This window comes from Watersipora subatra, chromosome 7 (genome assembly GCF_963576615.1).
Source record: "Watersipora subatra chromosome 7, tzWatSuba1.1, whole genome shotgun sequence".
In the NCBI taxonomy this organism is placed as follows: Eukaryota; Metazoa; Bryozoa; class Gymnolaemata; order Cheilostomatida; family Watersiporidae; genus Watersipora; species Watersipora subatra.
In genome coordinates, this window is record NC_088714.1 from 33,712,058 (window position 1) to 33,727,649 (window position 15,592).

General features: G+C 36.1%; 1 protein-coding gene across 1 annotated transcript; it reads left to right on the top strand.

Moving 5' to 3' along the window:
- Positions 1-940: 940 nt before the first annotated feature.
- LOC137400691 (uncharacterized) lies at positions 941-14,289 on the top strand. Its single transcript, XM_068087023.1, has 7 exons — positions 941-1,081; positions 1,920-2,035; positions 7,274-7,370; positions 9,826-9,926; positions 10,136-10,244; positions 12,372-12,478; positions 13,897-14,289. The coding sequence occupies exons 1-7, from the start codon at positions 941-943 to the stop codon at positions 13,931-13,933; spliced, it is 708 nt and encodes a 235-aa protein (XP_067943124.1). The 3' UTR covers positions 13,934-14,289.
- Positions 14,290-15,592: the final 1,303 nt, after the last annotated feature.

Sequence of the window (15,592 nt, forward strand, 5' to 3'; positions counted from 1 at the left end):
ATCAAACCTGACACGATCAAAAGAATGATAAGAAAAAACTACGATAAGTTGTAGAGCTGGAACCAGTACAAAGGAGCAATTTACATTTATTTATTGTTTATAAGTTTATAGGTGTAGACTAAGCTCAAATTGTTAGTTAGAGTCAGGTACTAAAATGAACAGCCAGAGTTCTATGTAAACGTTTAGCTCTGAACTCAAAATCACCTAAAAACGCTCGAACAAACATAGTCTGTTCATCCTTTACTGATCAAAAACTGCTGCCTTAACTTCTATTTAAATGAAGAAAGAAATCTAGCGTAAGAAAATTTTTGTGTTGCTATACGCTGTCTATATCCGCAGTCCGCAACTTTGTTTGATAATAGAAAAGATAATCCAGTGACTCCATTTTAAGCAAGGTAAACATGAGCGCTTCATATCAAACAGTAAGGTCACTTTGTGACTTCAGTTCGGCCTGTGTACTCAAGTTTGATACAAGTTAGGTTTACCCTATATGAGTGAGGATTACACGTATATACACCTCAAAGTAATCTCTCATGAAAAAGTGTAAGATTTATTTGTCTATAAGGTAGTAGGAAAATAATTCCATGTACTTATTGTAATGTCTGTGTGAGTATTAGAAATTTTGTGGCATGACAGAATGAGCTAATCTGATTCAGTTGGCCATTTTGGATTTCATAAAGAAGCATTGTATCCAACTAACAAGTTATGCCACTAATATGACAAGAATGATAAAGCTATCGGTTGAATTCGCTTTTCTCTTTGGTAAGCTCAGGTAGAACTGAGTACCCCGACAAAAGGCGCACAATAAACCTTTCAGATTCATGCCGTCAGAGTAGAGCAGCTGGTCTGAGTGGCCTATGACAATCTGCAAAAACTCATTGAGTGAACATGGCAAAGGAAGTGTTCTGCAGCATGCTTGATTGATGCGGTACAAGCCGGCATGAAAGTCCTGATACAGACTGGGGAATGCCAGCAACTAACCATCAGGTCGGTGGAGAAAGAGCCAGCCAAGCAGGTAGCGATGGTTCAAGACCATTCCATTAAACAGCTTACACTTTTAGTGAAGCAGCTGATGAAGCAGGTTGGTCAGCTGAAGAAAGAACGAGACAGCCCCAATGAGGCCGCACAGGCCACGCCCTTTCTGTTTTGGAGCTGCGGAGGCCAATGGCACATCTCTAGAATGAGGAGATAGTGTAGAGGTTTCTGCCATAGCCACCTAACATGAGGAGGTGGCATGAAGACCTTTTACCCTAGCCACCCGAAACTAATACGAGACCTTGAGGAAGCTGGAGTGCGAATCCCTGGACTCTAACTGAACTGAAGAAAAGGAGCAGTCAAAGCCAGAATGAGCAACACTGAGCGGGCCTGCCAGAAGTAGACTTGAACAGTAGTCAGTAGAGACCGAACCAGTGACCAACCAGAAGCCTGCCTTTACAGCAGCTTGACTGGTCCTAGCCGCTTCCAACTTCTGACCGGACAGACACACCAAAGAACAGCTTTAGCGATAACAAGCTCAAAAGTGTCCAGACCAAACTCCACAGCCCAGTAGGGCAAGAGTGGTGTCGAGCGGATTAAAGGACAAGCTCTGAATCGGCCCCATTTGACTATCTACTTTTTTCCAAAAAAGCAAAAGGAGGGATCCATCCAGTTTTTAATTGAAATCAGATGCACTACAAACTTGCAAAGTAAGCAAGTGTCTGACAGGCCGCATGGAATCTGCTCAAAGAGAATGACAGCCACAACCTTATGGCTGACCGGATATGGTTGCCATTTTTCGGAGGTGACATTTTAGGTATCTGATTGCTGATGCGACTCTGGGATGTAACGACCAAGGAAGTCTTTGTGGTGAGCCACATCAATGAAGATGCCGGCTTGAAGATGTCATTCTTAGTGGCTTACTAATGTGTTATGAGTTCCAGCAACCCATGAATTCCATAGACAAGCGACTACTGACATACATGGCTAGTCACAAGTGGCTGTCACTAAGCAAGGTGCAGGGAATGAGAGACATGATGGTAACTGCCTGGACTGAGATGTGCGTTCCATGCCGAGTCATCACCAGAAACTACTGGTCACTGGAGCAAATAGAGAGCTGCTCGAGAGATCTTTAGCTAGCTATAAGCTTGAACTGGCCTGGGCCAATAGGAAGCATTAGTTGAATCTCAGTGCCCAATCTCTGGCACTACGGTTGGCACTTACACTGGAGTAGAAGACCACTAGGTAGATGAAGAACTGTCCTTTTTCTGCTTAAGTTCCACGACCCAAAAACAAAACAACAGGATGTAGGAGCTCTAACCTACCTAAAAGAAAAAAACTGAAAAGAACTGCCAAGAGCCAAAACAAGCGAAACAATTGGCCCGACTGCTGGCGAGCTACCAGACATCGTTCAGTATGGGAGGAGACATGGGCTAAACCTTTGCAAATGAGCAGTCTATTCCACATAAGGAAGAAGCTCGGCTCATACGTAAACTCCCTAACCTGCTAAGACCTGAAAAGGTACAGGAGCGCCAGGTACAGGAACTCCTCAGCAAGAGATTCATTAAGCCTGCCAAAGGTGCATGGAGTTCCACTGTAATGCTGGTTTAGAAGAAAGATGGGAACTGGCTGTTCTATGTTGACTACCGCCGGCTCAATAGAGTCACAGACCAGAGTGCTTATTTTCCTCTCCAGATCGATGGCAGCCCCGGTGCCCTACCTGGCAGCAAGTTCTCCAGCATGCTGAACTAGTCAGTGGCTACTGGCAAGTGCCTTTAAATGTCAATGTACAAGAGAAGTCAGTCTTTGCAACTCGCTCCTATGGAAGTAGAGGGTCTTTACCTTTGAGCTCACCTCCACCCAAACCACCTTCCAAAAGCTGATGGAGTGGGTGCTGCGCAGTCTTTGTTGGCAGATGCTGTTGCTCTACCTAGATGCCATCATAGTCATTGCACCCAATTTTGACACACACCTGGACTGGTTAGAATTAGTGTTTCAGTGGTTAAACACAACGAGACTTTTTTCAGTAATTTTTTGTGTGACAAGCCTGTTACCTTGGCCACTTGGTAAGTACAAAGGCTTGACAGCGAATTCCTAATGCTGCGGTTACCCTTGTGGTAAAGCACTAGCCAATAAGAAAGCAAGAATCATTAACTCTAATAAAGAACATGACATCCTTTATCCTTGATATTTCTAAAACTTTATGAAACTGTTATTGTTTGTTCTAGATGTTTCCAAGCTTAAAGGTTGACTTGCAACAAAATTCACATTACAGTTATTTGATATCAAAAGATTCACCATGTTTTACTCTGTTGTGTTGTAGGTGCCACACATGTGGAAATGTGATTACAAGCTCTTAAAAGCTCAAAAACGAAAAGCCGCCGTAAATTGGAATCTCTTTATTTCTCTGACGTAGTCATTACAGTTTGGTTATCGTCTTGTCACGTGATGTTCTCCCGTAAATTGAAAGGGCAATAAAAGGCTCAATATAAAACTTGTCGTAGCATTAGTTTATGACAAACACTTCGGGTTTTACTGAAGACCCCTGATCAAATATAAATGCTTGCTACTTTACAGTTTTGTTTCAGTTAGGTCTAATCGGCAAATCGTAATCTGATCATGTGACCCAATACTTCGCAAATAATTTCTGCACACTTTTCGATTATCACAAATAGCCAACAGGCCCGTCATGATTATCAGACAATGATATGTACTCCTTCAAGCTAAGGCTGAAAAATTAAACGAATTTTTACGGTAAGTTATAAGATATCAGTGCTAAAAGTGACAGCATTAAAATGACGATAAAATAGACGCGTAAGAACAATAGACATGGTTTTATTGAATGCGTGAAGTATATTTGTGAAATATTTCGATGAATAAGGTTGCATGAAAGTGTAAAGAGAAACCATCTCCCACAACTACGTCACATTTGAGCCGTTTTGGAAAGAGAATCCAAACTACGGCGGTCTCGTGTCGCTGCGATTAACTGTTCGTTTTTAAGCTTTTAAGAGCTTGTAATCACATTCCCACATATTTAGAACCTACAACACAAGAGAGTAAAGCATGGTGAATCTTTTCATATCAAATAACTGTAATGTGAATTTTGTTGCAAGTCAACCTTTAAGGAATAACAACTAAAGTTGTAACTTATAAAACTAGATTATGAAGCTAAAACATGTTTTGGTGCAGTATTGAGTATTTATTACTAACAGCTTTTTTAGTTTTTCCATGCTGAATTACTATTATACAAGGTTAACAGCTGTTGACAACTGATTCCTTTCAGTATGTATTCATCTTAGCAGTTGTCGGATCTCTAGAGCTACATAAGTAGGTGAACACTTGCAACTACGTGGTTAAGCTCATACACTCCTTGCTAACCAAGTATCTCTAATGCAGTCGGACTCCGCTTCTTCCCACTTTCCTTTCCAGCCTTTAAATTGTCCTGACAATGTTCGGGGTCTGGACGATTGTGTGATGTGGCCATATCTATTCAAAGACTGGCAACTTTGACGGATAGGTGACTCTTGCGAGAGATGATCTGAGTGACAGGTGTGTATGAATTTGATACCAGAGTGTTGTACTGTAAGTTTCGGTTGTTATTAGAACTGCTATTCATATTATACCGTACCATATTGTAAGTATAACCATATTTTACTCTCTCATGTATACTGTATATGCATATTGTACCATATTGTACCATATCGTAGCCTAGGAGTATGTGCTAAGATAATATGCATACCCTGTTTAATGCACAGTACAGAACTCTTACATAGCTCGGTTTTAAAAGTCAACACTTTTTCGATGTCCAGACATGGCCCCGCCGGTATTTGTTCATACAAACGAGAGGTGTCTGCACTATCCAGCATGTTGTCAAGTTGGTTTTTAGCCTTAGTGACAATAACCTTTTCATAGACTTTGTTCCTCAAACTTAGTGAAAACCTATATTTCTATAGAAGCTAGTTAGTAAATTGTGTTAACACACTTAAAATCGGATGAGAAAATACATAGAAGTAAGACTAGTGGTTTGTTAACATGCATTGGCTAAGTTAAAATGAACAGAACATCACTTATTAAGGTATCACTATTCTCTCTCCTGAATAAAGCAGATGCAGAACTTTATTAAAATGGATTGGTATAGTCGCACTTTCTCAAAAGTATGCATAAGATCTTAAAGTAGTTTGTGCGCTGAAAGGGGCAACCAGTTCCAGCCTGTCATGTTCTTCATTAGAAATGTTCACATCCTCAAACAGGAAATACCGTAAAAAAGGCATTTACAAATTATGAGCTCCATTATTATTTTTGTAGTTCAATTCAATTTACGTGTATGTGCATTTTGAACCATGGCACTTCCACTGCATCTTGATACAAACTCCTTATTTAGCTCCGCTGTTTATCTCTCCGCTGCTATCAGAGTACAAGGTGTTTGAACAACTGTGTCTCTGATATTGTGATGAAGAAATACATAGTTAACGTAAACAATCACGTCGTCTAACATAGTGCGACCTTTGTATGTAGGTGTGTCCTCTTGTGTAATTATTGATAGCTCGGCTGCACCATACTTGAACAGAACTCTTTAGAAGGTGGTTAGTGGTGTCATTCCTCTACCGAAGAATTATGTCTCGCTCAGTACTTTGCATTTCTCTTCTGATCACCATTCATGTCGTCTCAAGCCTTCGCATTTATACGACACCTTTTGCGAGCTGTATGGTTGATACAAGTGAAGGAATGCTGGATCTGAAAAATGTAGCTCAAAGTGGCGGATACAAGGCTGCGTGAGTACACATAATAATGCCTTACGTTACTGAAGAAAGGGCGTATAAGCCGATAAGCAAGCAAACGATTAGTGGAAGAAAAACCGAAATTACAATTAGATGTTAGAAAGTTGGAACAAAAAAGGAGACACTGATAAGAACATAGTGTTAGGAGAAAATAGATTGATTACTTTGATGACAATGTTGAAATGGGAGAAAAATGATAGAAATAGCAGATATGAAAAGCAAAGTCATTTGTTCTGTGACAAAATGGGGTTAAGAAAAATTGCAGCTTATTATAAGCAAATCTCTTGTCCTCATATCAATCCTAATGGTTCTAACACAAAGTATTTAGCAAACATATCATTAGGCGGATCAAACCTTTTTATTCTTTTAAAAATTCGTAATTGTTTGATGTATTACAGAAGGAAGACTAAAAGTTGCTTTACATTCTGAACTAATTTTGAACTAGTTCTAGGACTTGAGCAAATCTCTTGTCATGTTTCAACTTGTAAGTTGTTTATTGATATCCAGTTGCTATATATAAACTTTAGTATCTGAGTGTTAATATCTGAGTGTTAGTACCTGTGTGTTGGTATCTGAGTGTTGGTATTTGAGTGTTAGTATCTGAGTCTTAGTATCTGAGTGTGAGTATCCGAGTCTTAGTATTTGAGTGTTAATACTTGAGTGTTGGTATCTGAGTGTTAATATCTGAGTGTTAGTATCTGAGTGTTAGTATTTGGGGTTAATATCTGAGTGTTAGTATCTGAGTGTTAATATCTGAGTGTTAATATCTGAGTGTTAGTATTTGAGTGTTAGTATCTGAGTGTTGGTATCTGAGTGTTGTTATATATTTGTTAGTACTTGTTGGTGTAGGTAATAGATAACTGATAACTATGTGCCAACAATATACAGTCAAACATGGATAACTCGCCCACGGATAGCTCGAACACATACTTATACACGAATACTACGGTTAAAGTCCTACTAACAATAACCAAACACTTATGGGAGTATCAGAGTTTTTAGAGTTTAATATGCTTATAGTATCACTGTATGTGAACAGTATGTAGTACATGTATAGTCTTATAGTATCACTGTATGTGAGCAGTACGTAGTATAGTCCTATAGTATCACTGTATGTGAGCAGTACGTAGTATAGTCCTATAGTATCACTGTATGTGAGCAGTACGTAGTATAGTCCTATAGTATCACTGTATGTGAGCAGTACGTAGTATAGTCCTATAGTATCACTGTATGTGAGCAGTATGCAGTATAGTCCTATAGTATCACTGTATGTGAGCAGTACGTAGTATAGTCCTATAGTATCACTGTATGTGAGCAGTACGTAGTATAGTCCTATAGTATCACTGTATGTGAGCAGTATGCAGTATAGTCCTATAGTATCACTGTATGTGAGCAGTACGCAGTATAGTCCTATAGTATCACTGTACACGTGACTATTTTAGTAAACATTTAAACTGGTATCATGACTAATAAATAAGTTGATGCATTATTAGTGACATTTGCACCTCAAATTATTGTAGATTTGCGACTCCTCGAGGAAAAGATGGTGTTGTGACTCACTGGAACCCTTGTGATGACACCACAATCAAAGACTTGAAGTGCTACACTTTAGGACAGGTGTGAACTTTTTCATTTTTCCATGCTTAGGGCAAATAAGTATCACATTTCATAAATGCTTTTAACCGATCTCATGAAAATGTTTGCTAATATAGCAAGTTCATTTGCCGTCAGAACTTTAAAAGGCAACTTAATTTTTTCGTAGATCTATGGATATAACAGTTTAGCTGCTATTGGTGAGCTACTTTGCTATCATTTGCTGAAAAATTGACCTTGTGTAGCGCTTGCGCACAGGGAAGGGACTCCTTCCCTGTGGCACACTACCTTTTCGGATGCTGTGGGTGTGTCTCTGCTAAGATAGCCTGTGAATCTGGTAGGCCTAGGGCCTACCACAAAGAATAGATACCAAATACTACGACACGATTGCCATGACTCCTTGACTAGATGATTGCTGGGTAGCCACCAGATGCTGTCTCCTGACTACCTGGCAATCTCGCCTTCGGAACAGTTGACAACCAGATGCTATGCACAGACTGACTTCCTCTAGGTAGTGAGATTGCTACCAGATGCTTTGGCCTGACTGTCTGGTAATCTTGTCTTTGTTGAAAATGGTAGAATCGTACCACTACTGGGCTGTTGCTACATGACTGCTAATTTATCGACAATTATTATGGCCAGATTGTGTAACAATAATACACCTGAGAGAGGTTTTTTGGGCATCAAAACATTCTAAAACATGTTGTAATTTTAAGAGATACGGAGAAAAAGGGAGGGGAGAGAAAAAGAGGGACTGCCATTTTTCTGGCATATTCACGATTAGGCGTAACCTTAATTTAATGAATTGGCCTAATCCTTGATAAATAGATTGCATTAGCGGTAATGCCAAAATTCTCGGGTCACAATAACGTAATAACATAAAATGAAATAAAATATAATATACTTATATAATAAAATATATAACATATAACATATATACATGATCCATCTGACTAAGGTCATTGGTACAGTTGATTTTTTATAAATAGGTCAATGAGTGATATTGCAGAGAGAACAAATCCAAATATTGGAAAGGCTGTCATCACAGTTTTTAACATCTGCATATACTACCAAAGTTACTTCAAGGTCAATGCTAAATAACAAACTTTTACCAATTTTGCTCTAAAATTTAGCTATCGAACACAAAAGGTACCATTGTAGCCATCGATTAATAAATTTGCATTGCAGCAGATGCCCTGGGGTCTGTGACTTTTATGTACAACAAGCAGTAACCCAAATGGTGAGCGGAATAGAGTTCACTTTTAATCAGATAGCCCGCGGTTGGATGTTTAAGAGACTATATCTCAGAAAACTGACAACGTTTTGAGACCAAATAGCTCTAGTGATCTGCTAGAAAGCAAAGGCATATGCGCATGGAGTTTTAAAGAATTTGTCCAAAAATTGTGGAAATACATGCGATTTATACGGACTAAAACACACGCGTGCGCAGGTACACACGCTCCCGCACAGACACACATTCATGCACACATACACGCTTACATGCATGCATGCACACACGCACGCACGCACACCATGCACAAAGACGCGCATCATGCGCATCACCCACATTACACGCACCAGGCACACCACACGTAACGTACACACAATGACAAAATTGGATTGATTAATATAAATAATGTAGTTAATGTGTACATGTAAATACTGTGTACATGTAGTTACTGTGTACATATAGCTACTGTACCAAAACTTAGAGCTATTTTTGTATATACAAAAACTATCATTATTAGATATAATGTCGCAGCAGTTTCAAATAAAGCTGTAGCTTTTGAATATGACATTATGGTTGTCAAAGTTGAAACCTAACTATTTAATGTAAAACCGTAGTTATCAAATACGAATCTATCATTATTGAATATGAAACCCTGAAAGTGCTGAAGCTATTAAATATAGAACTGACTATTTTAGATGAGCCCGAAAATATGTTAAATGTCTATGAAGCTACAGGACACTGGAACTACTAAATACAAAAATGTAGTATTTGGATGCAAGTCGGTAACATGGATGTGCATATGAGCCTTAATATATGTAATATGAATGTGCATATGAGCCTTAATATATGTAATAAGAATATGCATATGAGCCTTAATATATGTAATATGAATATGCATATGAGCCTTAATATATGTAATATGAATATGCATATGAGCCTTAATATATGTAATATGAATATGCATATGAGCCTTAATATATGTAATATGAATATGCATATGAACCTTAATATATGTAATATGAATATGCATATGAACCTTAATATATGTAATATGAATGTGCATATGAGCCTTAATATATGTATTATGAATGTGCATATGAGCCTTAATATATGTAATATGAATATGCATGTGAGCCTTAATATATGTAATATGACTGTACATATGAGCCTTAATATATGTAATATGAATGTGCATATGAATATGCACTGATACTACTAGGATACTACGTACTGACGATGTTATTGTAGCTGTTCGAAACCAGTGACAAGGCTATGAGCTGCGAGACTTTGGCTGGTAGGCGTGATTCCTACTTCTCAGTTGAGGATGACGAGTTGGTGCTCAACTACAGGTTAGAATGCAGCTACAGTCGATTAGTAATTGTTTGTTTTCTTGATTTTACTGCAACCTGCTACCTTTTAATGTTGATGTACTACTGTCTGTCTGTCTGTCCAAAGCGCATCAAATGTTTCTTTGTAATATATTCTCATTTTTCAAGGAGATTTTCTTATCTGAACCCATTCAATTTTTTTATCATTCTGACTTTTGCTATAATTGTAGGAACTACAAAGATGGAGTGGATATCCACATAGCTATGAACTGCTCGAAGAGCACTTATTACAGCTACCCATTTACCCGAACTGATAAATGCTCTGACCCTTCAGGCTATGTATGCTGATGCCATTTATAAACAGTATTATACTGCAGTAAATTTGTTTCTCATTTGGAAATTAGTGCAGTTGGAATTGTTAATGTCTTCAAGTCTGTAAAAAGTAAACAGTGTTTAGCTGAGTCTACCATATAAGTGACTAGATAAATGCTGGCGTTGCACTGGTAACAAAACGGTTTTTACATAGTTAATTTAGTTTTTATTGGCTAAGTCTCTTTCCCAATGAAAGTGAGTCTAAATTTCTACTAAAATGAGAGACGTGTTCCTCTGAAGACAGCATTGTAAAAAAGATTGTGTCATGCTGAAGCATGAGGTGTGCTATTTTCCCTAATCGGCATTAAAGATTGCCAGGTGCATTAGTGTATGCACAGTTGTTCTATAGTGATTGATGCGTAGTCTAATAGATAGCATGGCAGTCTACAGAACCGGAGGTTTAGTGTTCAAATCCAGTGCGGAGCGGATTTCTCTTTCTTATAACTTTGACAAACGCTGAGATTTACATGTAAATGTATAGATGAAGATCAATTAACTAAGCTTAAATTGCTTGCTATTGTCTGAGTTTAATTTAGAACTTAGAGGTGACTCGAAATGTTATTTAGTATTGATTTGAACCCGTGGTTCTTAACCTGAGTTTGGTAAAACTATAGGGATTTAGTGAGCCAGCTTCTGGGGTTCGGTGGATGTGACAGCAGAAATCACACTGATTTGCAAGGTGATGTCTTAATGAAAAGATATGTAATTTGTTGTTAGTTCATGCATTGTATTAGTTTTGTTCCTTGAATACAGTAATGTTAATGCACAGTTCATTTTGTGCACCAGTAAAACATAGACTTGTCTTCAATGTGAAAAAAGCAATATTTTATTTTTCAATAAAGGTTCAGTGAAAGCGCGGATGAAACTGGTGGGATTCAGCGCCCCCAACGAAGTTAAGAACTATTGATTTAGACTGTGAAATTAGTTTACCTAAAGAAACAATGTTTACTATAATAAGAGTTGTGTCCGCTTGCCCAAAGCCTCAGTTAGAGGCATAAAAAAATATTGTATTTTTACGGGATTCAAACTGATTGCATTCAGCTTGGCATCTAGATACTCTGACACTTACACCAACCAGCCACCTATTATATTATATTTTAGAATAATTGCGCTTTATTGGCACACCTGACGATCTCTCACAGCACATCAGACTTCCAGGGTGCTAGTTCTTCATAAAATATAAGACAAATAAATAAGAATAAATTCTCAAAAATAAATTTTTTTATTTTTATAGAAAATAAAATCATTTTATATATTGGTAGAATTTGCATTTTAAGAATATAATCCCTAAAAAGGCATTGTTTGTTTGCTAAGTTAAAATGCTTTTGTTTATACAATAAATAAATGCAAACTATAATTAATGATTATATTAATACTAGAATAATTACCAGAGTTGCACCTGTAATAAAAAAGTTTTTGTACAGAAAATTTACTTTCAAGCAACATATACAACATTTACAACATTCTAACTTTTAAATTAAAGCATTTGTTTTTTCGTGTACTGTGTTTATTTCTGTGTAATTCATACTGCACCAGTTGCGGTGCCAACTATACAGCTTTATACTAACTGCAATAGTATTGCAATAGTTTAAGCATTTTCTTTACATATGGGCACACATTTTTTTTTTATATGCCGTCACGCATTCCACAAGCTGTACTGGTAAGCATGAAACCATTAAAGATTAGCAGGTGTGATAAGTCAAGGTAATTTTTTTTTTATAGTATAGCCAGTTAAAATGCTATATATATATAGCATATATATATATATATATATGCAATATATAGAGCGTGTATATATACATGTATATATATATACATGTATATATGTATACATGTATATATATATACATGTATATATATATATATATATATACATGTATATATATATATATATGTATATATACATGTATATATATATACATATATATATGTATATATATATTATATATATAGACTAATTACTCTACTACAATTTTATTTATTCTTGGTATTTGAGTTTCTTAGTATTATACCTGTACATCTATTAATAAATTATTATGCTGATATTGTACACTAACGCGCGATGTATTCATGCATCTGTGTTAACTCTTGCAGTGCTACTCCTTTACCCACCCAGATGCCTGCCTTCATCCTATCGACTCAGATATCATTGTTAGTGGAGCAGCGAGTTACTATGGAACCTGGAAAGCTCTCGTGTCAGCGTGAGTTCATAGTTGCTCGCCATGAAATATTGTAAAATATTGAAAATATTTGATAGATTTGCTGTGAATTGAAACACATTAAAATATATAGTCAGTGTAACTAATGTAGAGTTTTACATTCATGTAAATATTATATGATGTAAGCTACAACGGCATAACGAATCTCCATTGTACAATGACACATCACACAATGCTGTTGACATACTTTGTCAAATAGAAGAAATATCTGGCAAAATTAGTCAAAAACAATATACATGTATATGTATAAATATGTATGTATATATTTATATATAGATAAGTATGTGTATATATGTATAGATATGTATGTATATACATGTATATGTATAGATATGTATGTATATATATATGTATAGATATGTATGTATATACATGTATATGTATAGATATGTATGTATATATATATGTATAGATATGTATGTATATACATGTATATGTATAGATATGTATGTATATACATGTATATGTATAGATATGTATTAAAATTTATCGTACCTAGAATTAAAATCACAGTGCTCAATTAGTGCTCAACATAAACTGGAGCAGCATAAATTAGTGAAGAATTAGATTGTGTACTTACCTTTTGCCAGCTATGGTCAGCTTTTTGCTTACGCAATCATCAGGCTGTAGATCTCCAGGTTGAGATCCTGGAGATCTATATATATATATAGACAAAGTGGATGCTGCACAGTTCGTTACAAAGTGCTCAATGATAAATCAGAGCTAAATTATAAAATATGTATAAGTGGAACTTCACTCTATAAGTTAAACATTTTATTACTATTAGTTTCATGTGGTACAATAAGTATCACACCCTTCAGATAAAATGTCTATATATATATATATATATATATATATATATATATATATATATAAATTGACATGTTATGATAGATTGTGGCATGCTGTGGTAGATTGTGATGTATTGTGTTGGATGGTGACATGCGGCATTAGATTGTAGCGTATTGTTTTAGAATGTGATGTACAATGTTAGAATACGATACGCATATTAGAATTTTAACACTATTAGACTGTGGCATAATTATAGATTGTTATAACTTTGTACATTGAATAAGGTTGAGAAATCAATTGTGTGTGACATATAGTACTTGAGTGTGACATGTTGTGCTAGACTAATATATTTTATTTAAATCTTGGCTTGATGTACTTACCTTGTGATACCTGAGCCTATGTAAATAATTAAGATGTATCATTAGAAATTGCAGTGCTTTGTTATATTTGTTTAACAGGCTGAAACAATGTATTCTGAAACTTTGACATGCAACAGATTGGGATAAATACTGATGAGAATGCTATAAAGAGCTAGAATATATTGACGGATATTGTGTTGTTTTATCATTAGATTATAATGAGAAACTCGACGAGACTGTTGATTGTAGGTTTGCAATGCTGTGGTTGACCCTTCAGATGATGTAATGAACAAATGGAAAACAAGAACCAGGGACTGAAGGGCTCAACATATCATAAGCTCATTCACTCTATTCTAAAATAGTTGATTGAATTGATTCTTCTCTCTTTTTTATTCATAACAATTCTTTGTGCGGCAACATCATTATTTGTTCTAGAAGCTTCCGAAACTTTATGAAAAATTGTCAAAGCTGGCTTTTCGAATCCTGTCTGTACAATCTCACAAAATATTCGGTGAAATCTTGACTTCATGATTGAATTATAGATGAAGTACAAATTTTTGCAACTAATAACTCTATCGCTGGCGGTCTAAACTTTTCTAAACAAGAACATAGACTTAGACTGAGGTTGCTTCATTTTTGTTGGCCTACAATTAGATCGATGTTACCTCTATTCACAGAATTATTTTTACAAATTGTTTCTCAATAATACAATGAATTATGAGCTTTTAAGGAAATGTTTAATAGCTCACTGGAAAGCAATTTTGCTAGTTTATTTCAATTTGTTATGCAGATTAATAACAATGTTTGCTTCGATCTGGATGTAAATAAACGTACACCATGAAATATGGAAGCGACAACTACAATAGCAAATAACTAGATGTAGGTTATGTTAGCATTTGAATTTGAAACGCATTCATCCACCTAAATTCAACTCGTAACAAACAGCGCTAATTACAAAAACAATAGTACATGAAAGGAGAAACTGGCATGAGCCAAGTGAGTTACGCTTCTACTATAACATAACACAATGTTGATGGTAACATCTACAACAAGCAATGCGAATTTTAACCATAGAAAAAGCATTTTCAATGCATAACATTCAATTGGGAAGAACATTTCTAATAGATCAAATTGTAGTAAAAGAATTGACATTATACGATCTATTAGATAGAATATGGGAATTTACCCACACACTATGTATCTTTATACATAACAAGGAGAGATAATAAATGAGCAAGATAATCTCTCCTTGCAGCTGTATTACACATGAGCCAATAATTATTCATAACTGAAGTGAATGACTACGAAATGGTATGAAAACTGAAACTTCTAGGCAGAGATTGAGCTGGTTGTCCTTTTCAGCTCAGGAACATGATGAGCTCATAGCAAACTTTATCTTTATACCAAAGGTTAATCCTACACCCTTGTGTACATGTAAAACATTGGAGATAATTGAACAGAGTATAGCCAGACTTTATCATTGAGTTATCCTACAGTTGTGTGATGACTATCTCTACCCTAATACCATCAAGAGAATGATAAGAAAAGAAATGAATATAAGTTGTAAAACTGGGGTCAATTTTAAGAAGCAGTTTTCTTCAGACCTTACGCTTTATAAATTTAGACTGAGTTTTAACGTTAGGATAACATACTAGGGTAAGAGAACGACGATGAGTGGCCATCTTGCATTATAGGGTTCTTATAATTGCGCTGTTTATAGCGAGCATTCCATGTTTTCAAATAAACAAACCTTGTTGGGAGACTATCGATTTAGTGTCTATTTTAAGAAGTGATGGTAAATCTAGCATAAGCATTGTTGTATACTATCTTATTTCTTAGGCTTCAGATTTGTCTGGTTCTAAAAAAGATAATTCAGTGACTCCACCTTAAGCAAGGTAAACATGAGCGCTTCGTATCAAACTGTGAGATCACTGTGTGAATTTTG